Source organism: Canis lupus, chromosome 11 (assembly GCF_048164855.1).
Source record: "Canis lupus baileyi chromosome 11, mCanLup2.hap1, whole genome shotgun sequence".
NCBI lineage: Eukaryota > Metazoa > Chordata > Mammalia > Carnivora > Canidae > Canis > Canis lupus.
The window spans coordinates 71,807,190-71,831,472 of NC_132848.1; the positions used below are offsets into that span (position 1 = coordinate 71,807,190).

A 24,283-nucleotide genomic window follows, 5' to 3' on the forward strand; every position below is an offset into this window, starting at 1 on the left:
GGGAGAGAGACAGAATCTCAAGCTGACTCCCAGCACGGGGCTCAGTCCCAGGACCCTGAGATCACGACCTGAGCCTAAATCAAGAGTTGGGCACTTAACTGACACAGCCATCCACTATCCCTATATTTCACAGCTATTTTGAAGGTGATCCTCCCCCCCTATATTTTTAATTGGTTATTGATGGTTTACAGAAAAACCACTGATTATTTATTTTCTTACTCGCACCCTACTAAATACTCTTAACATTTCTAATAGGCATTCTGGTAGTTTGTGTTTCCTGGGTATATAATTATACAGTTTGTGAAAGCAGCCATGTATTTCCTTTCCAACCAAGTTTACTGAGCACCCTTTGTCCGTCCTCTAGTCTAAAAGTCTGGCTGCTGCACAGATCTGAGCAACACTGCGGAGTGGCTTCCACACCCACACGTGTCCACCTCTGACGCTCCGCTGCGGTAAGTGTTGCTACCAGAGTGTCATCGGTGTTGTCTGGAGCTTGGCCCTGCTTTCCGTGTGCTGCCATAATTATTTTTACTGTTTCCCAAAAACTAGACTTTAACACTTGCCTTTTTCTCAAATTAGGATCATCGGAAATCTCCGTGCTCCAGCGCACATCCACGACTCTCTCCAAAATATGCTTCTATCAGAGTATTTCCTTGTTGCTACCAAATTCTTTTGCATAAAACTGTGGGAAATGATCTGTTTTCATAAGCCCTAGACAAAAAAGTTTTGAGTCACAAGAATAAACCAAATACTTTCTACTAATAAATCTACAAAAGGTACAGAATAAGGCAAAAATTTAAGACTGAACCGTAACCTCAGATCGGACTCTGGCACACACTTTTGTAGGCAGGCGGTCGGAAGTCACATCTCAGCTCTTTACTAATTCTGACCTTGGGCAAGTCACCGAAACCCTGCGGGCCGCTGTTCCTCGTGTATCAATAGTGAATGTCATAAAAACGCGATGATGCAAAGTACAGGGTCGCGCTCGGTATTCACACACTCCCACGTGCCTCCTGCGTGCTGAGCCCGTGCTGGACAGTGGGGACACACGCGTGAACCACACACCATCATGCCTTCAAGGAACTTAGGTCTCCTGGGGGAGGCCGCAGATGATAAGAGAAGAAATGACATCACGACAGCGTGAGCACCTGGGAGGCCTCGGGCCCAGGCGTGACCCAGGGCTGCTGCGGGAGGTCACCTCAGCAGGACCTCTTTGCAGAGGGGAAGCAGGTAGGTGTGAGCTCTGAAGGACCCAGGGGGTCCGGGAGGGGGCCTGGGCGCAGAGCACCGGGCTGAAGGAGCAGCGAGTGCAGAAGCCTGGAGACAGGAGGGGAGCAGGGGCGGAGGGAGGGGAGCCCCCGGAGGCAAGGACACTGCTGCCGCCCCTGCTCTAACCTGGTGCCCGCAGGTGCCGCCGGGCCGCCCCGGACACAGAGGCGCACGGTAAGCTGTGGAGCACCTCGGGGGCGTCCAGCCAGTGTTCAGAATTGCTTCTAGACCCAGCATCGCACACCAACCCATGAAAGCCACAGCGACCGCCCCTCCTCCGTGGGGCCCCAGGGGTCCCGGGCACCGAGGTGCTCCTCGAACATCTTTCCCTGGGGCACGTGGCATCCCAGGCCCCCTGACAAAGAGCCCACGGCGGGGAGGAGGCTCAGGCTGGCGGAGGTAGGAAGCGGCCTGCAGCTTCTCGACAGCCTGGGGGGGCCTACAACCCGATGCCGGACGGCCAGGCTCCTCTGCCGAGGACCTCAGTGGAATGAGTCACACCAGTAAGAACCTTTCAGAGGACGTGCATCATAGCTGAGTAGGCCGAGGGCTTCTTTCGACCCTTGCATAAGCCCACGATTCATATCAAATGCACAAATCTGTATTTTTATAAGCAGTATTGCATTCATTTCCTGCGAGGGACTCTTGCATTGTTCTGCCTTGAAAACTGCTGTACATGAGAGGAAAAATAATTAAAAACAGCTTATTTCGGCATTAACTCTTAGCTGTGTCAATGGAAAAAAAAGGCAACGTGGTGCTTTGATAACTAAAGGAAACCGACTTCTGAGGCAATCTCCAGGTGACCAGAACAGCAGCGTTTCAAGAAGTTGCTTGTAAACCAGTTGGGTGGATTTCAGGATCTAAGCTAATACGAAATATTAAACTGTAGGAAACAAGATACTACAGAGTGGGTGAGAATGCTAGACCAGCTCACAGAAGCTGGTCTGACCTACTGCATACTTTACCTCTCAAACTGAGTGTTCTCGAATCTTCCAGCCCCAACGACACTGCCATAAGACAAGGCGCTGGAGACCCACTTTCTGAGGATATGGGTTTCATCTGCTGCTCAACCCATCGGAGAGTAGGAAGGGGCCTCCCCCAGGGCCGGGGTGCTCACTGTCTGCCCTGGCACGGGACTGGAGTGTCAGTGGGAAGGAGCAACAGGACGAGGTTGGAAATAGGGCTATAGTGGATTACGAGTCTCAGAGCGAAGGGAGAGTAAAGGGAAGGGGCTTGGGAAAGGCTCTAGTGGAACAAAAGCCTCAGCCTTCGCCTAAGGACTAAGGGCTTGCCACAGGCCAGGGAGAGTAATGCAGGTGCGGGGAAGGAGATTTTTTCCCCCTGCTTTTCTCCCCTTTGTCACTAAGATCTGCAGGAGGGAGGGAGAAGGCCCGGCTGCTTACTGACTGTGAGAGGAGGCAGATGCAGAGGTGTGGAGGACACTTTCCTCCTTCTGCTGGCTTTGTTGGGGGCGGGGCAGGGAGTAAATGGCAAGTGCACAACCTCTGTTTATATAAATGTCCACACCTGCAGTGTACACTAATAGACAATATTTATTCACTACTGTAGCTGGCAAAGATTTCACACTTGTTTGATCTTCACTACAATCGGCAGATACGCAAGCTGAGGCTCAGTCAGGATCACAGTCAGGATTCCAAGGCCCTTGTTCTTTTTCTTACGCCTGTGGCTTTCTTCCCTGGACACATACTAGAGTCCCCTAGGAAGACTGAGAAAATCCCGATGCTTGGACTCTCCCGCAGGCCTTGTGAATGAGGATCTCTGGGGGGTAGGTCCAGGGCGTCATTGTTTTTAAAATTCGCTGGGTAATTCTAACGAGCAGCTAAGGCTGAGAACTCTTGTCCTTCTCAATGGTCCTTAAATTATAGTGTCAACAGAGATCACCAAGGGAGCTGGAAATGGAGATTCCTGGACCTTACCTTTGAGATTCACATTAAGCTTGTGTAGCAATGTACACCTACCTCTACTCCTCTAGGCACACAGAAGTCTTGGTCTTCCTCACCGCCTGGAAGTTTGGATGGCCACGTAAGTGCTTCAGACAATGAGATATCAACACTGAAGAGCGACACATATCTGGGTAAGCAGGTCAACAGCTGGCACTAGACCTTACACCTCCCTCACTGATACGAAGGGCTAATCTGAACCGTCAGTTTCCCTGGAGAGTGACCCAGGGCCCATGGTGGACTATGAATAAGAATTAAACTTTTGCTCTTAAGGCAGTGAGATTTGTCACTGCAGCACAACCCAATATTTCCTGACTGAAACTGTCAGTCTGGAGTGAAGTCTGGGGATATTAAATTTTTTAAAATTTATTTATTCATGAGAGACACACAGAGAGAGGCCGAGACACAGGCAGAGGGAGAAGCCCAATGTGGGATTTGATCCCAGGACCTCGGGATCACGACCTGAGCCAAAGGCAGGTGCTCAACCACTGAGCCACCCAGGTGCCCCTGGGGGTATTAATTTTTATAAGCATCTCTGTGATTTTTTTTTTTTTTTCATCTCTGTGATTTTTATGCTAGCAGCCTATGGCCTCTACTTGTAGAAGTAAGCCCAATGCTGCGTTAACTTTCTGTGTGTGTGTTTTTTTTTAAATTAATTTATTTTTAGAGAGAGAGGGAGAAAGGAGGAGGAGAAAGTGAGCAAGCATGCGTGGATGGAGGGAGGGAATCTCAAACAGACTCCCTGCTGAGTGCTGAGCCTGAGCGTGGGCCTTTATCTCATGACCCTGAGATCATGACCTGAGCCAAAGCCAAGAGTCCAATGCTGGGCCAACTGAGCCATGGTATGACCTAGATCTTCAAGGACAGGTCAGCACTGCCCAAGCAGGGCATTTTCACAGGTACGCTTTTACAAGAAAGCATTAGACAGCTGGGCTACAGCAGAAAATTGGGGTGACACGGAGAGAGGACCCAAGGGGCTGCCATTCAGGGAAAGGTCCAGGACGGAGGGAAGCGGAGCAAGAGGTAACCAAGGTGCTGCAAGGTTCTAGAGCTGTGCTGTCTGGTAAAAATAAATGTGCACCATTATCAGTGATTCTACTTTTCTAGAAGCCACCTTTGGTGGTGGGAAGTGAGATTGACTTGAATATCTAACCCGACATAGACAAGACAGTGTCATCCCAATACACCACCAATACAAACAGTAATAGGGAGTTCTTAAAAAGAAGAATGGGTGAGCAGTCTGCCAAGCCTGGTGAGTAGGACATATTCTTGGCACAGCTCGATTGGGACGAGCCACTGGCAAGAGCTCCAGGGCCACTTGTGGGTGCAGTCCTGAACGGTGCCGCTCCGACGGCTGCCAGGCGCTGCTGGACACATCCTCTCCCGGGGCCCGGTCAGTGGCGCACGCAGCAGCTCTTGGTCCCGGGGTCTCACCCTCAAGCCCCAGGTGGGGGGTGGAGCTTACTTAAAAGAACAAAGTCGAACTTTCTTCAGGGAAAATACACTGAGCACTGGGCCCTCAATCACCTAAGAACAAAACGTGAACCCAGTATCCTCCTTGTGCCAGATTTTTAAAAACTGTCTAAGTCTTTGGACACCAATAAAAATACAGCGACATCTACAAATCCTGTCAGTGGCAAAGCCCATTCCCCGGATACCATCCTGGTTGTCTAATTACACGACTTACGCTAAGGGTAACAGCGTAAGTTAATCTGCAGAATTAACGGCAGAAGCCCACCTCCGGGGACTTCTTACAGGGGCGACTGTTCGGACAGCTCTGTGGCACCGACACGCTCCGCCGAGGAAGACGTTTAACTTGCAGGGTGAGCAGTGGGGAGCGGGACCCCTCAGCTGAGCCCCTTCCTTCAAGCTCGGCGAACACAGGTGTCTGGGGCCTCCTCTGCTCTCTCCTGACCACGAGCGCCCGTCACCCTTTTAGAGAAGCCGACGTGGCTCGAGGCGCACGGGGGTGATAGGGGCCTAGACACGTCACTGCTTCAGAATCCTCGACAGATGCTAAACTTAACTTGCTGAAGAATGGTCTGGAGACCGTACTCCTTCCCGTGGTCCGCAGGTGAGAGATCCCGGATCCTCCAAACACGCACCCCCTGGCCTCCCGCCGCGGCTGAGCTGAGGCCCGACGCAGGGGACCTCCTGAAGGCTCGCCCTGCAGCCCGCCCGGCCCTCCCGCCGCGGCCCCACTCACCGCGGGGGGCACTTGCTCATTTCAAGTCGCCCGCACTCGGGGCCCCGCGTCTGGCTCGACGCCCGCACAGCCCTCTGCACCACGCCCTCCCATTCAACCGTGAGGCTAGCAAATACTCTTAACGTGAAAATACCGAAAGAAAGACCGACTCAGCTCAAATTGGGCCACAGATCCCTTCGGTATCATATCCCCTTTCTCGGGGGGACCGAAGAACTATTTTTCCTTTTCTTTTTGAGAAGATACGATTTTCTTCCATGTTGTCACCGGGATGTTAATCCTAAGAGCCACTGAATCCCAGCAGCTCCGGCTCCTCAATTAGCTGTGCCCTCAGCGTAACGGTCTAATTATTTCCCTGCCTTTCTGCGTCTCTAACCTGGGCTCCCCCTGGGATTCTCAGATCATTACAAGTAAAAGGGGAATTAGGAGCGCACGGTTCTCAGAGAAGCCACTCTAAACAGTCCCCACACGTGGGCATCGGCTGCTCCCCGAACCCCGCCCACGAGGTCCGAGCAGCCTGTTCATACGGCGTCTGGGGGCTTCCGCGTGGCGAGCGGGAGACTGCGGGTTCCTCGGGCAAGCGACCACACGGTGCTCACTGCTGGGCCCCGGGACACGTGCCGGGCGCCTGGCCCAGGAAGCCAGGACCTTCTCGACCTTCCTTTCCTGTCGTCTGGAGCCTTGGCTGGCCCCCAGCCTTTCCGCGGGTGGCTGCCCTCCAGGGTCCCTCCGTTCCCCCTGGATGTCCCCGCTCCCAGCTGCCCGTCCCCAGGGCCACTCTGCTTCCTCTGCGCTGGGTACTGTAATTCCAAAAGCGACACTGAGCACTTCGGCATCTGCTGCAGTGGCAGGTTCCGTGACGCCACTTCCCCGTGGCCGAGTGGGCTTCCCGACCCGCTGAGTGTGACCAGGCCACGGCCCCGAGCCCTTGCCGCTACAGCCCTCAGACCCTGACTGTGTGTGTGCCGCCAGCCAGCTCAGGCCCTCCTGGTACGTCACATACCACCTCTCCGTGGCTGCTGCTGCTTGTCTAGCTTTGCAAATCTAAACCGAAAGGTTTATGTGACGGACGCCCTGGCATGGTTCAACCGCCTCCCTCCCGTATGCCATCTTGCTGAGTCCTCATAAGGATGCTGCGAGGCAGGCCGGGTTGTTCACTCTACGGGGGGGGGGGGGGGAAACTGAGCCACAGAGTGGTGACGGAACTCACCCGAGCTCACGTCCCCAAGGGGCAGGTAAGGCCCGGACCCCGCGTGCCATCGCATTCACCTCCTCTGTATTTTTAAGCACTTTTCCATCAAGCTGCACTGAAACAGATGAAAAAGGCACAATTCCCTGACCTGCTAATGAGAAGCTGAAATCAAGGACCGCTTAAGCCCTGAGAATAACGTGGGAATTTCTAACCTAGGAGCCACCCCGACTGGATGCACCGGCAGCTGGCGGGTGGGGAGCACTGCACACAGCCTGGGGCCCTGCTTTCATCTCCACGGACGGACGGACCTTGTCACCTCGACCTCCTGCAGCTTTGATCCCTTGCAGTTCATTAGCCTACTAATGGTCATTTCAGAGAAACCTGTAAGAGGCTTCCTTTAGGACTAAATGTAAACCCTGAACCGCGCACCGCGGTGAGCCCAGTGCCCCGTCACCACACGGCCACACAACGTGAAACGCGACGTTATTGACCGCGCTCCCCCTGCTGCACGTTACATCCCTGGGACTTATTTAGGACTGGGGATTTGTACCTTTTGACCCCCTCTCCCATTCCGCCTGCACCACGAGCACAGACTCCCAGGACCGGCACCATCCGGCTGAGGAGGAGCAAGAGTCCGAGGGAAGGGGCGTCCCTGCCCTCAGGAGAAGGCACCTATGAGCCTGATACACGTGCCAGCAATAACCAAAGGAGCAAGGCAGCAGCGGCCGTTCGCGTTTGGAGCGCCTACTGTATACGCGCACAGCTCCGAGTGCCCGGTGCAGCAGCTCTCCCTCCTCAGGGGAGCCCCAGGAGCAGAGGAGCAGGTGCTACTAGATTCCTGTTACAGGCAGGGAAGCCGAGGTACAGAGAGGTCAGGTCGTTTACCCGAGGTCTCACAGCTGGTAGGTGGCAGAGGCGCAATCTGAACTTCGCCTGTCGAGTTGCAAATACTCACATTCTAGGGACTGACCCCATGGCCCGGAGAGTCGAGTTGCAAATACTCACATTCTAGGGACTGACCCCATGGCCCGGATCGGCCCAACTTCTCTTCTGAAACCCAGAAGTGTCAGGCACTTCGAGTTTTTGCAAAGTCGATCAAGATCCAGGGGCCAAAGGGGCTGCGGGACAAGAGCCGAGAGAAGCGTCCCCAGAACTGGGAGGTGGACGGGTTACTATTGGATCGGGGCCGATCTGTCCACAGAAAGGTCCCTGGAGGGCCTGCCGTCCATGCAGGGGAGCAGGGTGGGCCTCAAGCTGTGGGGTCCCGGGGGAGGGCAGGTCCCCAGAAACCGCACCTGAGCCGTAGGGACAGCCGCAGTCACGGGACGGTGCAGGAGGGCCTGGCATGACCCACCCTGGCCGCCAGACTCGCAGGCACACAGCAGCTACTGCCTCTTCTTCCCTTTTAAAAATAGGGCCCCATCCCTTTCTTCCTGATTATCGCATTAGAATATGCTCGTTGCTGACGTGGTAAAAAACGGGAAAGTACAAAGGAGATCACAATCACCTACATTCCCATTACCCAGAGCTCACTCCCCTGCCAACCCGCCGCAGCAGCTGGCGGGCGCCTCATCAAGGGAGACAACCCAGTAGGATTCTCTCTGGAGACCCCGAGCGAGGAGGCACAGAGACCAGAGACAGAATGAGTTGAAATAGAATTATCTTCGCGGGAGGCACCGGGTAGACAAACGGCGGATTCCTTAAAAATCAATCCCCTTTTACCTACGCTGGTGTGTCGCCAGATTCTGTTCTTGCGACATGCGGTGCCTGGCACAGTCAGAAGGAGGACCGATCACGCGGAAAAGCAGCCCAGCGCCCGGGGCCCAACCGAGCAAGACGCACTGTTCCCCCCGCAAATCAATATGTAGCTTTTATTGCACCTTTAAAACGTCGTAAGTCTGAGGCGTCACCTGGCATCTTGTTGTTTCCATAGCCAGACAGCCCAGATCTTACTCATCGGCCTGCTGAGCCGTTCCTTTTTCAGAAACGTAGATCTCATCCGAAAGTTTTCTGCTCTTTGTGTTTATTTTTTTATTTTTTATTTTGCTCTGCTCTTTGTTTTTAACTGTTGGGGCTTTGCTGAGTCAAAACAGTGAGCCTGATACAAGTGCAGCGTCGTGTCCTTCAAGAATTAACTCCTCTTTCCAGGCTGGAGATACTAAACGAGCAACTCTTGGCTTTGTCTACACCCTGTGGGTGTATTTTTTTTTTTGCCCAAGGCATTTTGGATTTCTACAAGAGAAGTATCCTCTTGAATAAGGACCTTGGCGGGGAAGTGAGCACATGCAGACTCCGTCTTGCAGGGCCCGCCCCGTACAGCGCCCTTGATCCTGCTCTGTCCGCGACCGTAGGGGAATCGTTGCCTGTTCCTTTCTGTTTCCTCACTGTTTGCCGACCCAGAGCCTCTTTTTTCCCTTTTGAGGAGACAGAGTTCTACACTGATGTGGCTGAAGACCCCCTGCAGGCTCCTCTGCGGCCCTTCACAGCGGGACCCTTCAGAGAGACGTTCACGTTTTCTGACTATGGTCTTCAAGCTCACAGTAGATGCAGGAACAAAAGAAAGAGTAAGACACGATTTGACAAAGAATAAGAAATATGGGCTGGAAGTCAGAATACGGTCAAAGCAGGTGTTGTCCTCGGAGAAATCCACCTTGATAGATCAAGGCTTTGTCCATGTTTATGCTTTATCTTGAGATACAAAAGTCATCCGCATTATCCGTCTGACCCTATGCCCTCTGACGTCCGGGCTTCTTTAATTCTCATGTCTAACCCTGGGGTGCCTGGGAAGAGGTGGTATTTAATAAATGTGTGCTAAATAAATGCCCGAAACTAAAAAAGTGGGAGAACAGTAAGCTTCTATTGGCCTTGATTTTTTAAAAAATCCACAAGTTTGTCACTTGCCTTGCTCTTTTCAAAGATGGCAGATGGTCTCTTAGCTGGGCTCAACCTGAACCAAGCTCTTGATTGATGCAATCCCGTCCTTTCCTAGAAATATCAAGACCAGCGCTCGCCGCATGCAACATTTTAGCTCGTTGGCTAGTCTGGTTTACCAGTCCATTTCTGTTTTTACCAGTGAAGCTGTCTATTTATCAAGAGGACGTTTATGTTTTGTCCCCAAACCTGTTTACTTTGGTTGTACTCGTTGTACTTATGTAACTTAATTACGTATTACATAAAGCAAATGAAATACCTGTGCCTCAGCTGTTGTTTCTATTACAAGTTGAGTGTTTTGGAAAGACTTGCTAGAGGCGAGTAGATGGAAATAACTGCTTTAAATTAGAGGTGAGCACGACAAGCATAAAGAAATTAGGTGTATGTGGAGGGGAGACTGTGCTGGTCTAGAGGGATTTATGGCACTTTAAGTGTCCAAGTTCTCACACTAAAGAAATCAGGCCTGGACATCACGGGGGGTGCAATACAGGGACGGCTTATACGGGTAAATGACGAGGAATGCCAGTCAGAAGGAGTCCATTCATAACTAAAACAAGAATATCATGAGACATTCCTTGTCCTTCCTTCACACGATGTACTTGACATTCTCTATTCGCAGCTCTCCAATCTCATTTTTTAAAAAAAATGTTGGCCGTGACCCACGAGAGTGATTTTGTGACTTCTGGTTTGAAAGGACACTGCCTAATGCCGCTCTTCGATTTTATTGATGGGGAACTGAGGTTCTGGGGTTTTGAGGAGCTCTACTAAGGCCACACAGCTGGGGAGTCAGAACTGTCATCATGGATTTCACATCCTAAGGCCTGTCTGCTACCCTGAGCCACCCTCCCTCTCATCCAGCATCGTTTCCTTTGCAAAACGTAGAAGGTGAAATGAGCAACGGCACGACAGGGATAGATCCTAGAGAGGCACGCAAAGAATCCCTCGCTCTCTGCGGAGGCCCCACGATCCTCCAGACCTTCTCTGAAACGAGCAAGTCCCAGCACACGCAGGTGTAGGCGCTTCCCCTTCCAAGGCAGGCCGCACCTCCTGCGCTACAGACACGTATCTGGAACAGTGAACTGTGTACCTGGGTAGAACACGTGAGCCTTCTAATTTTAGAATGACTTCAGTTCCACGTGGGAAAACTCCAGACAATGGAACGGGGAAGCAGTGTGCAGTTCTGAAAAGCTTTTGTTAGGCGAGATGAGCAATAAACAGATCTCCTGGTTGCCGGCCGGCCCGTGTTCTACCTGTTTCCCAAACAGGCAACGCCTTCAGAGGCTTTTTCCTGTCATCTGATTTCCCTCCCTCCGTGCACCCCCAGCCGGAGCTCGCCCGCTCCGCAGAGTTAGGCCCAACGTCCTCACCCGAGTCTGACCACCGTCTCCCCAAGCCGGGGGTCCCGGAGACCTTCCCCATGATAAACCACCACCGCATAATAAGATACTTCCATGTCCTTTCACCACCACCTCTGAAAAAGCCCTGAGACTCTACCCTAAGGGAGCCTTCAAACACTCCCCCACTCCAGCTGGGTGGTGTTAGACACGGGTGACGGCAAGGAGACGTTCGGAGGTTCGGATGTTCCGCGAGGCACACACGTCGGGCAAGGCGGACGGCAGGGGGAAGCTCGGAGCCTGCTGCCAGGTGTCTGAGAAGGGCCTCGCCACACCCCTCGGCCATTACAGCGAGTCTCACGAAAACATGAGAACCAGACGGGCGGCCTGGGAAATGCGCAGTATTTCAGAGGGTTAAGCAAGGAGCCACCCAGCAACTTCACCGGCTGTGTTCTGCCCCTTTTAAGGGGCGTTAAAAGGTTCCTTTTGAAGACAGGTCATAACTCCTTTCTTGGGAGGGTGTGACAGGTGTTCTAAGCTGCAGGTGATGCCACCCTCTTTCCGCCTCCAGCTAGGTTTCTCTGCATGCTTTACAAATTAACAACCAACCAGATAAAAATTTCGCCTTAACCCCAGACTACTGACTTCACTCCCATAGCATTCGGTTCCTAAATCCCCCACTAAGCGGTCAGCTGAGGTGGCCTTCGGTCATTATGAGGCTGGATTACGAGTTCCCGTGCTATCGTGTGGTGGGGACACGATAGGACAAGGGTCGGGGAGGACTGCTCCGTTGGCCCCAGCAACTAGAATTTGAGAACCTAAATGCAAAAGGACACCTGATTCCAAGAGGATGAAATACAAGGCCGTCGCACTCTTGCCTCCCTGCCGTGGGTCCATGGCGGGTGTCAGGCATGGATCGTGGCCGTATTTCCGGAGAGCCTGAAGGCAGCCTTCCAACCCTTCCCAACAGAGCCTTCCGGGCAATGTCTACCAACTTATCAGAGTGGTCACGTGAAACATCTCACAGGCTCTTTCCTCCCGATTCAAGTCCAACAGGTGAGGAAACTCCGATCCAAACGGGAGACAGACAAACAACTTGCCCAGGGGCTCAGCAACACGACCGGCTGGGCCCAACGCCCCGACTCCTGACCGCCAGCCCAAGGCGTGTGTCTCCCCAGCGTCCCCCCCAAAGGAGATGTCTGAAAAGCACTTACTGGCCACACTAATGCAGCTTCCTATGCATCTGGCATAGTTTACGCCTCACATTTAGGAATCTGAGAGGGAGGAAGATTGGGAGAAACCAACGAAACCTCAACAAGAAAGGCCAAGGGCAACTTTCAAGTGATAAGATCATGGAACTTCCTCCCGCCCCCGAAAGCACAAGAAAGCCACACGTTCCTGGGGGTTCATGCCCCACGCTCGACTGGCGCTCAGGGTCTGCAACTCTCTCCGTGCTGCTCCATCGAAACGTGAGAGCGGAATCCTGATTAGGCCTCCGGTGTGAGCACTCGAGAGTGTATGAAAACCTTTTTTTTTTTTTTTTTTAAAGATTTTTACTTATTCATTCATAGAGATGCAGAGAGAGAGAGGCAGAGACACAGGCAGAGGGAGAAGCAGGCTCCATGCACCGGGAGCCCGACGTGGGACTCGATCCCGGGTCTCCAGGATCACGCCCCGGGCCACAGGCGGCGCTAAACTGCTGCGCCACCGAGGCTGCCCGTATGAAAACCTTTTTATGTCCGTTACTGTTTCCGAGGCCTGTCGCCCGTTAAGAGCGAAGAGACTTGCACAGTCACGTCATGGATGGAGCTTTGCAGCGTCTGTCCTACAACAGCCCGTCTTTGCAGCTAAGTGGACAGCTCTGAGACTTAGGAAGGTGCCTGCCGACATCCAGAGCACAAAGGGGTCGGGAGGAGGGACGCAGAGGTGCGAGTCAGTCTCCCAGGACACTAAGGAGCACACTCGACGAGCAGTGTAAGTAGTGTAAGGCAATGTAAGTAGAGAGCAAAATATGAAGACATTAAAGGAAAAGCAGATTAAGCGAAGCACAACCCAAAACCGAACGCAGCGTCCTCTACCCTCCGGATTTAAGGATCTGACAAGAGGGCTCCTCTTGCTTTCGTGGCTGTGATGCGACTCTGGCTTTGTTTCCCAAGTCCTCGTCTGGGCTCTAAGTAACATTCACAAGTGACACAGACTCTACTCTCACACGTCCCCGCCAAGGGAGAAAATCCAAACGGTGTGAGAACCGAGGAAAGAAAAGCGGCAGCCGATGCTCGTGGCTGAAGCTGGGCAACGGGCGTGTGCGGGTTCATTTCACGCTTACTTCTCCTGCACGTACGCAGATTCCCACCGAGCTCGGTCGCAAACGGCGTTGCTTATTGACGAGGCCAAGAGTGCGACACACACGCCAATGGCGGGGGTGGAGGGAGTGGCTGGGGGTTGGCCCCCCCGTTTGCGCTGCACCCGCAACAGGATTTCGGCTGCGTCTGGTCAGAGTGGGGTGTGCGGGGGTGGTCGAGGCCTCCCGGGGCTGGGGCGTCTCCGAGAGAAGTACGGCTGCCCTCAAGGAAGAGGAAGTGAAGCAAACAAGCTGATGCGGTTGCAAAGCCCCAGCCCTCGGCGAGGGGGCCGTGACACCACCGCCGCCGTCTGGACTTGTCCCCTGGCCCAGCCCTCTCCGGACTCCGGCCTGGGTCCCGCGGGGCAGGTGGAGCGGGAGTACAAACGGCGAGAGCTGCTCCATCCACCTGCCCGGGCCCGAGGCCCACAGCTGAGGGGCCCGCGGGGGCCGGGCAAGCAGCCCACGTCCCCCCTCCACAGGCCCCTGTTGACGCTGGGCTCTCCCGGTGCCCGCCCGGTGCTCGGGGCTGTGGCACTGCCCCTGCTCTCAGCCGGCACACGGCGCCCTCTGCCCGTCACGGGGGCTGTGAAGCCCTGCAGGGCGTGACCGGCTCTCTGGCGACACGCCGTGAAGAGGAAGAGTGAACATCGGGGACTCGTTGGGACAGAGACGTTCGCGCAGAAGCAAATTCAGAAACGGGAACAGAGGCTGGTCAGCAGCGCAGCAAGGACCGGCGCTCCGGGATGAGCACGGCAGGTCTTCCCACGCTTGTCCCCGAAACACCGGGAGGCCCCCCAGGGCCTGGGCAGGAGCGGCGCCTGAGGGGACAGGCTCCGGGGTGGCCCCGGGGCTCCGCCGCCGGCGTGAGGGGCTGCAGAGGGGCAGGAGGCAGCAGGCAGCGGCGCTGGGGTGCATCAGCGTCTGCCGTCACTGCGACTCACCACCCGCAGGTGACTCAGGACAGGAGCTGGCTCTTGGCCTCTCGGCTCCTACAGCGAGGACCATGGGGCTGAGGATGTGAGCCGGGACGCCCGGAGGCAGCCAGGGGGCCCCCACCACACCCCCCACAGACGCACAGCTGAGCCCTCGCTGACAGGGGAGGAAAGGTGGACACTCTGGTTGACCCCGGGCCTCGGGGGCACCGCTCTGGGATGCGCCCGCCCACCCTGGTCGAGCGGAACACGGGGGAGCCAGGCATCCTCTTCCGTGGCATCATAGGCCCCCAAGTGGCTTGGACACCTTCGGGGTTCGAGTGCCTCAAGGGTGATGGCTCCGAGGGGAGGGTTCAGGGCTACAGAGGCAGCATCGTCTCCCCGCATTTGGAGGGACAAGGAGTGGAAGAGACGAGCAGGGTACAGGGGCGCCGTGCGGCCGGTTGGAGGACCGTGAACGCACAGGAACCGCCCCTCCCCGCGCACACCTCCCTCGGGTGACTATGTGGGGGGCATCCAGCGGGGGCCCGGGACTCACACTGCCGGCGAGGAACTTGGCTCCCTGCACGCGGAGGGCTAGCTGGCGACTCGCCGCGGGGGTCACAAGGATATTCGTGTCCCAGGGAGCACCCCGAGGAAAGCCCCCGACCGAAGGGAAAGGCCCTGGGTGTGCGGGGGGGGGGGCACCGTGATTTAACTGGACGCCATGTGAGGCCCAGCAGGGAGCAGCGAACTGAACCACACAGTCCGTTTTCGTGGATCCCGACGTTTTCAGAAAGATCCACTTATTAGTTACGGGGTGGGGGGAGCAAGTCCCCTACAAGCCTGGGGGAGGGGTGGGGGACCTCAGGCGCTGAGCGAGGAGCCCGACGCGGGGCGCGGCCCCACTACCCCAACCGCAGCCTGAGCCCGACCGAGAGCCAGCGGCTTCCCCGACCGCGCCATCCGGGCGCCCGAGGGTGACGTTTTAAAAAGATGCATCTCAAGGCTTTGCAGCAACGTGGAGAAACGTACAACTCAAAGCCGCGGCTTAGAGAGCAGCAGTCACGTCGCTTCCCCCCGCGGCGGCCCCACACAACTACGAGTGCACCGGGCGCCGCGAAGCGCCAGACACGCCAGCGGCGGATGCTCCGGGCCCGGAGCGTGGCCTCCCACTCTTCCCACGCCGCCCAGGACTCTGAAGCCAGGGCAAGGTCCCTCGAAATGTCCCGAGGTGACCCCCAGAGCAGCGAACAGAGACCAGCGGGCAGGAGCAGACCGCGGCTCGGGAACCCCGGCTCCCCTCTCGGGGCACCTCCCTCTGAGAGTCCCCAGCTCCACGGCGCCCCTGCCCGCCCGCCCCTGCCCCTGCACCCGGGACCCTGGGGCACAGCCCGCCGAGCCCAGGCCGGGGCCCCTGGGGACGCCCAGAGGGAGGCCCCACGAACCGGCCCGCCCGCTCCCCCCGCTCGCCGCGCACCCCCGGGCAGGACTCACCGCTCAGGGCGGACGTGCTGTTCTCCAGGGCCTGGCCCGCGGCCAGCAGGACACCTGTGCGGGGAGAAGAGGACAGGTGAGCATCCGCTGGCAAAGCCTTCAGGGCCGGGGGGCGGCGCTGGAGGGGCGACGGCCGGGCTGGCCGGGAACCGGGGGGCCCAGGGCAAGGACCGCCGCTGGGGCAGCTCAGTGCCAGCCGATTCCGTCCTTCCCGCCTCCCTCTGCCCGCCCGCGCCCCTGCGCTCCGGTTTGTTTCTTTGCTACTCTGTAACTTTTGAAGTTGTCTCGAAACAAAAGATTTACTTTGCAACCATTTTAAGCGTCCAATTCAGGGGCGTTAAGTGCATCGGTGTCGCCGGCCGTGGCCACGGCCCTTTCGGGCTTTACGCCGCCTCTCTCGAGGCACGTGGATTCCTGGGGGACCCGCGGCCCAGGGACACGTGAGCACGTGCGGACGACGCGCTGTGACCCGCGGGGCAGGGCACCCTAGTACTGCTCCTCCCCGGGGACCCCGACCCCGCAGACAGCGACCGCGAGGGCATCACAGCCTCCCCGCCAGGACGCTGGGGGACCCCGAGGGGGCCTCGTCCCTGCCTGGTCACCCACTGGCCTTGCCACGGAGCTGCCAGCTCGGGATGACGGCACCTGCCGCCGCGCCGTACTGCGGGCGCCCTGGGGTGCAAGCCCCTCACACCCACACCTCGGGTCTGGGCCCTCCCAGGGCGGCGGCGGGGCCGCGAGCCCTCGGGGAGGCAGGGAGGTGGCGGTCAGGGGGCTTGCGGGATTTCACGCACAAAATACAAATTTAAAGGTAAGACGTGAAGATTTCCAAGGCTGCAACCGCAGAGCATCACAGCCCGCCCTCGGGTCGCAGGCGAGCAGGGGACGCCGTGAGACCTTGGGGGGGGCCCTCGCACACGCCCGCCGGCGGGGATGCTCGGTGCCCTCACGCCACGGCGCCAGGGGATCCTGGAAACAGCGGCACGGCGCCCACGAGGAAGGAACCTCCCGGGGCCTACGCAACCGCGTGCGCGAAATCAGACGGGCTTCCTAGGGCCGAGGAGCAAAGACACGCACGGGGCCGCGCACCGGCCAGCGGCAGGGGGGAGGCGGTGCGGACCACGGGCCACGGGGAGGGCGCTGCGGGCTGGAGCTGCTCCGGTCCCTCCGCGCCTCCCCCTGCAAGCCGTCCCGGCGGGAAAGCTCTGGAAGGACTCGGACCCGCGTCTGGCGACCACACACTCTGTGGCCCGAGGGACACGCAGATGGCGACGACTCCTCGCGTACCTTGGAGGAGGCGCCGACGGCCGCCACAAGGTGTCCCCGAACCATGAGGTAGTCGCCGCGTCCGTGCCCGCTGTGTCCTCTCCGTGGGTGGAGCCAGGACGGCCGGGACCAGGCGGCGGGACCCTCGCCCCCAGGCGGGCTGTGCACCGTGGATCCTCCCTGCGGCGCGGCCAGCCCCGGGGCACGGTGGGAACCAGTCGGAGTGTGTGACACCTGTCGTCCCACAGAGAGGGCCACTGGGTCTCTCCCTGTGATCGGAGCCGCAGGGAGGTTCCCTTGCACACCCCCGGAATCCCACAGGCAGCAGCAGCCGCCCCGCGCTGCCCCCCCAACCGGGTTCGGCCACAGCTGGTGCTGATGAGGGGGAGGCCTCTGCTCTCCAGGCCTGGCCCGCAGGCTCATGCCTCAGTTGGTCCCACCGTCACCCTCGATGCCGCGTCTCCCGGCCTCCCTGCCACCCGCCCCCCGTCCCCCTGCAAACACGTGGTTTCACAGGAGGCAGCGAGGCCTGCAGGGGCGAGGGCTGTCCCAGGCCCTGGAGTCAGCGCGAGCCCAGGTCCGCCCAGGCCCAGGCCGGCGCCGAGTCAGCACCGCACTCGCCCTACCCGCCACCCGCCGGTCCCGGCCACAGCCCCAGGGTGCACGAACGGCAGACCCCGCGGGCCCCGGCCAAGTCCATGCCTCTGTTCCGGAGGCGTCTGTGCCTCTGATCCCCCCACGGCGAGCGGGCAGCCGGGTGGAGGCCGTCCAGGAACCTGTGTCCCGGCAGGCCCTGCGGCCCGACCGAAGAACAGGGCACCTGAGTGGGGACGGCACCGGCGCCACCACGGCGGCTTCAAGGCCACACAGGGCTCAGATGGAGGCCGCGGCCCGGCCACGGGTCCTCTTGCCTGCCACAGGCCCCCCGGCAGCTGCCTTTGCATCATTCCTGCCTAAGTAGCTGCAAATAGGGGGATCCCTGGATCACAGACTTCAGGAAAGAGAAAAGGGGAAGCGGTGAAGTGGGGAAAAGAAATGACCCATGAAAGCTGATCCTCACCCGAAGAAGCGCGGACGCCCGGGCCGGCCCTCGGGGCAAGGACTGCGGTGCTTAGGGCTCAGCTGTTCCGAACTTAAAGTTTCCAACAGAAAGTCAAAAAAGAGGCTCATCCACGTGTCCTGTGGGTTCACAGACCGGAGCCACCGCGCAGCCTGTGCACTGACGGGCCGGGCTGTCCCGAGGTGCTGGCCCTCCGTGCCCTGGGCCCCCGGGGCAGCCCCGCACCCGCACGTGGGATCAGGACACCCTCGTGACACCTGCTCTGGCGTCCAGTCTGGGAGAAGCACCTCAGGCCCCCGGGAACCCCGCCCTGGCATCTGGCAGGCTCCGACCCAGGCTCCAGCCCAGTCCACCTTGGGGTCCACTGTTCCCCCCAGAAGTCAAGAGCTGCACGTCTCCTCCATATTAAGATCCATGAGCCAGGGCACCCGAGCCAAAGGGTGAGGGTGAGGCTGGTGTCGGGGGACGGAGGGAGGGTCCTTCTGGAGGAGGACGCCCGGGTCCTGCAGGTCAGGAGCCAATGCAGGCGGAAGAGGGGTGCAGAGGGGGAGGGTGGGTGCTGGGGGTGCAGCCAGGACCCCCCACCCCCGTGGCCCGGTACCCAGGGCTGGACGGTCATGAGGGGCGCAGCAGCAGCGCAGAAGGCCGAGGGTACCGAGAGCGAGGGCCCCGCAGCAGGGCTGAGGTCTACCGAGGACTTGCAGGGGCGACCGTGTGGGCACAGCAGGGCCTGAAGGGGCCACGCGACACCCGGGCCTCGGGGACAGGAATTTCATCCCACATCAAGCTTTACCCGCAAACACGGCGCGATTTCAACGGCACAGCGGACGCTGGGACGAGGCCTGACCTCAGGATTTTTAAACCTAAGAGGTTTTGGCTCAGGTGGCAACGCTGGTTTCAGGGTAAGAACTGAGTAGAAAAAAAAAAGAGAAAAAAAGAAAAAAAAAAAACGAAAAAAAAGAAAAAAGAAGAAGAAGAAAAAAAACAACCGAGTAGAAGAAAGAGAAAGAAGACACAGCGCGGTTGGGACCAGGAGGCGCTGGAGGGACCGGGGGGCAGTGAGCTTGTCCCCGCGAGACTGTCCACCCACGTCCCGGCTGGCGCGGCGCACGGAGGGCGGCCCACGGCTCCTCTCCACGGAGGGGGCCCACGGCTCACGCTTGCCCGGCGCCCAGAGGCCTCAGTGACACCTCGGAGGGTGTCGGGCCCGGCGGCACAGGGATTTGTGGAAGAACTGGCCGGACGGGATCGGGACGCTCTGGGGACAGCAGGGAGAGCGCAGAAAATACGTGACGTGGGAATGAATCACCCCGGGAGACGGGCCTGCGGCACAGAGCGCCCTTTCTTTCACCGTCCCAGCATCTGGTCACTGCTTTTACAGGGCAGGTGGGACCCGCCCCCCGAGCAGAGTGTCCCCCAGGGAAGTCATTTGAAAGGTCTGCCGTGCGGCAGGTGGCGTGTCGCGATGCAAACAAGCCAACCGCGCGGGGAAGGGGCAGCTTCCGGTTACAGACCTGGGCCTGTGAGGTCCTGACCCCTTTGCCCAGACGCAGCCGCGATGTGGGACATGTCTCTGTGCCTCAGGGGCCTCCCGCTCTGTCCGCACGTGGCTCCGTCCTAGGATTCCCGCCCATGCGTCCCCGCGAGCCGCAGTGTGAGCTCCGGCACTGACCACGTGCCCCGCGGAGTCTCTGCGGTCAAAGCAAGTCCAGGAAGGCGGTACCACCGCGCTCCCATTTTGGAGGAAGTCAGGGCGCAGGGGACGAAGCATGTGCCCCAGGTCACCCAGCTCACGGGTGACAGGTGCTGCAGGCTCAGCCCACGGGGCCCGACTTGGCTCGCACTCCTCCATGAAGCACGGGGGACGCACACCAGCTCCCCGTGTGCTCTCCCGCGAGGGGACAGGCGTGCGCCGTGACGCGGGGGACAGAGGCCAGGAGCCCAAGCCGCGGGGTCACTGCGGGGGGTCAGCCCCGGCGCTCGCTTCGCCGCCCCGCCTTGCAGGCTCTGCGTCTGTGGATGCCCGAGCTGGGCCCGGACGCCTGCCGGCCTTGAACTCCAGGAACCGGGGAGGATCCAGGGCTGGGGCCGGGGCCGCGGGCGGACACACGGCCGCACACGCACTCCTTGCAGGTGGGGCCCTGCCTTGGGTGAGGATCCCACGGAGCAAACCCGGCGAGCGAGCTTGCTTTGCCGTCACTGTCCTTCAGGTCGGCAGGACGTTCACGGCAAACGTCAGCACAGAGCGAGGCCCTCGTCTGGTCCTCCACGAGCTCGCCCCAGCTCCGTCTCAGCACCGTCTGGACCAGCTCACGACCCACGAGGGATGCGCTCGGGTCAGTGGGCCTGGTGCCCGGCCGCCCTCCTGACGACCTGGGGGCGTCAGTGCTGAGGCCACTGGACGTGCCTAAGGCCGCACTTCATGACCACGACATTACGGAAGCCGGTGCTGCCCGGGTGCTCCTAGGGGTTCCCCGCAACCCTGTCGATGCATCTGCGGATGGGGAACAGCCCAAGTACCGAGGGGGGACCTTTGGGGTCCCGGAGATGAGATGAGCAGACGGGTGGCTCGCGTGCAACCCTGGACCGTTTTCCTTCCTGATGCAGTCGTTAGGTCAGAGCAGGAGGGTCTGACCCCACTCAGCCCCCCACTACTGCTGCCCTTGCTGTCAGGCCCTGGCCGTGTCCCATCACTGGCCTTGCCCAGCCCTTGGCATCCTCAGTCCTACGTAGGGACGACAGCTGCTCGCGCGGCCTCCGCAAGGCTCCACACACAGAGAAACAGACCGTCCCACACGAGAGCAAAGGGGGTGGGATGGGCCCCACCATCGCAGGTTCCCACGGATGCTGCCCTGCACCCGACCCCAACCCCAAGCCCCGTGTTCAAACGCAAGGTCGCCTCATCCCTGAGCTGCTGCTCCTGTTGGCTTCGGGGCGGGGCTGGGGAACCACAGCATCATCCACCCCCCACCCCGCATTCGAGCCCAGCGCCCCCGCCCGCCCGCCCCCCTGCCGATGCCCCAGCTCAGGCCTCATCAGCCTCCTCGACGTGCCGCGCTGACCTGCTCTAAGAGGACCCGACCTCCGAAACAAGGAGCTTTCAGGGCAAAATGTCTTTATCGAAAAAATGGGCTCTTGAGGATGCGCCCCGCATCACGTCGGGCAGGACCGGCCCCGTGTCCCCCCCCACGCAGGTCCACCCTTTGCCCTCCCCGCTGGCTGGAGGGTCGAGGCTGCTCAGTCAGCCACGGCTGGGCCAGGGCCGAGCGGTGAGGTGCCGGGAAGCGACGGCACGTGGGGCGCGGGAACCCCGAGGGAACCCCGGGCCCCGGATGGCGAGGCTACGCGGGACTGTCCCAGGGAAAGTGGGAGCAGGCACGGGCTGGAGCCCAGGCCAGGCCAGAGCGGCAGGGGCGCCGGCTGCACCCACAAGGACCAGGTGGGCCCGGGGAGTCGGTACCCGGCCGCCAGGAAACTCAGAAATGGAATGGCAGCTCCGGGAGCGTCCAATGGGACGCGAGGGCCCCGCCCCATCCACGAGGTCCGTCCCCGTGCCGCGTCTCCGTCCCCCGCCAGGCCCTGCCTGGACCTCGGAACAGCGCGGTCGGCCCCGTAGCCCCCGTCGAGCCAGGCCAAGCCCTGGGCCCCTCAGGCCCCAGCACAGCCACCCCAGCAACTGGCGCAGGAGCAGGTGCCACACTGGGAGGAGGTGACAAAATAAGCGATCCTTGATTCCTGCACGGAGCAGCCCGTGGCGACAGCTCCGGCCTCCCCGCTGCCGCTCCCGGGACACCCCCAGAGCCATGTGCAGATCGCACCATGGTGCCCGGGCCACGACCAGGAGCAATGGGACATGGGGGGACTTCGGCCTGGGAACGGGGGGTGGACGGAGCCTGGGGCTCTGGGGCGACGCCGTCGGGAGGACTCGCTGCAGCACACGAGGCCCGAGAGGGAAGCAGGGCAAGCAGAGGGAACGCGTTCTGGGAACTGCAGTCTGAAGAGCTGAGGGGAAAACACCCTGCAGTTCTTGTGACCCCTCATTTCTCAATCCGCAGCACAGTGCTTCCCCGGGCCCCGGACGCGGGGGTGGGAGGGGGAGCGCCCGGGTGGGAAAGGCCCGGACACGGGGGAGGAGGCGCTAGGCAGCCTGCGAGGACAGCCCGAGCAGCCCCCCCACCGGCAGCGCCTCGCGGCTCTGGACACCTGTGGGGGTGGATCCCGCTGCCGCCACGACCGGGGCACTGCTGCTACCGGGGCAGGGAGAGCAGGGCCGCCACACACGGGATCCACGCCGTGCGGGGTCCATAGCGCACGCGGGTGGGAGGCTCTGCACCTGCCGGGCGGCCCTCCAAGCGCAGGGTGCGCAGCCTCAGCCCAGACCCGGGGTGGCGGCCCTCGTGGGAGCCCGTGAACGGCCTCCAGCCGCGTCCTACTCATCGGCTCGCTCTCCTTTTTTTTTTTTTTTCGCTCTCCTTTAACGGATGCTTCCCCCCGGGATTCCCTCCATCCTTACGACTGTTGGTCTCCCCGTGGGAACCCGAAGTGCCCGGGCTGCACGGCAGGAAGCCCACCCCTTGTCATGAGACGGGCGGAGCACAAACAGCCCCTGATCCCGGTGGTTCACAGTCTCGGGGTTCCGCAGAGGCTCAAGAGGGTCGGGAGGGTCGGGATGAGAAGCAAAAGGGAAGAGGGAGCAGCGGAAAGAGGACACTTTGCACTGGGACGGGTCAGCTGAGGCAAGAGCGGGAGGGTGCCCGGGAGCTACGTGGGGGGCGCCCTGCGCGTCGGGCCGGAGGGGAGCGCGGTGAGAAGAGGGTGTCGGCGGACGCTCGGCGTGCTTCCGAGGCATTGCCTAGGAAACAACCAGACTCCATAAATGAAGGTGATGTGAGAAGCAAACCCGCGGGTGAGACGGTACAGCTGCTTGGGGGACAGCTGAGTGGTTCTCGGCAAAGTGCAACCTCGTGGGACCATGTGGTCCAGCAGCAGAGCTTCTTGGTATTGACCCAAATGACCAGGAACTCGGGTCCACAGGGAAACCTGCGCACACGCGTGCAGCGGCCTGACCGCCGACACTTGTAAGGAGCCAGGAGGCCCCTCGGGGTGAAGGACAGACCGTGGTGCATCCAGACACTGGAGAACTGGACACATCGTATTACGTGAAATAAGCCAATCCAAAGGGGCTCTAAACTGCGAGTCCGACTCTAGGACATCCCAGAAAAGGAAACATACGGAGACTGAGAAGACGGGTCGGTGCCAGCGGTGGAGGAGGGACGCGGAGATCAACAGGGAAAGACGGGGACTCGGGGCAGAGCAGCAACCCCACGGGACTCACGACGGCCGGGGGCTCGTCCGCCACACGTCCCAGAACGGACGACACAGAGAATCAGCGCTAGTGCAGACTGCGGATTTCAGGTTAAATTCAACGTTAGAAAGTATGAACATTTTTTGTGTGTGTGTGTGGGGGGGGGGCGCGATACCATTTTTCTCAGCAGTTTGGGGTTTCTCCTTCTGAATGTTTCTCTTGTAGGCTCAGACCCGAGCTCTTCCCGCGAGTACCGCCCACACTGCAGAACGGGATGGTCCGCCCTTCAGCCGTGACTGTCGGCCATCAGTCATGGCTCTAAACGACCCTGTGGTTGAGTCCGTGGGGCCGATCGGTACTTCTTAATGCTCTTCTCTGGACTATTATTATTATTTCTTGAGCACGGCTGGCCCACAGCATCACATGAGTTTCAGGTGCACGCACAGCGATGCGACCACTCCTAAAGGTCGTGCTGTGCTCGCCGCCAACGCGCCTCCGCTGTCCCCACGAGACACACCAGATCCCACGGGTCTCCTCCGTCTGCTGTGCCTGGCGCCCCGTGACCACAGTCACTCTGTGCCTGGGAGCCTGGACACCGCTCTGCGCCCTTTTTGCCCACACCCACCCCCCTGGAAACCACCCATTTGTTCCCTGTACTTATAGGCCCAATTCTGCTGCTTGCTTGTTTGGTTAGAAAAACATTAACTTTTGTTAATAACAATGTGCTGACATTGGCTCGTCGATTGTAGCATATGTACCGTCTCAAGCGAGAGGGTGATAGTAGGGGAAGTTATGGGAATTCTCTGTACTTTACACTCAATTTTTCTATTAAACCTGAAACTACTAAAAAAATAAAGAAACAAAAGTCCGTTAGAAAAACAGCCGGTGATGATTCTAACACTATGAAGCTGGATTATTTACTCTACGTTCCAACGTGTCCCGTCCTGGGGCTTCCCTAAGTTCAGGGAAAATGTCCTCCTGGGAAGGCTGTGGCGGGGACCTGAGGCCTT

At 59.1% G+C, this 24,283-nt stretch overlaps 1 protein-coding gene across 1 annotated transcript in view; it reads right to left on the minus strand.

Moving 5' to 3' along the window:
- The window catches only part of TGFA (transforming growth factor alpha), a 78,750-nt gene that overhangs the window by 37,049 nt on the left and 17,418 nt on the right, over positions 1-24,283 (minus strand). The window contains exon 2 of the mRNA XM_072768740.1: positions 15,643-15,696. Within this exon, the coding sequence (XP_072624841.1) occupies positions 15,643-15,696 (54 nt within the window). The remainder of the gene's footprint in view (positions 1-15,642; positions 15,697-24,283) is intronic.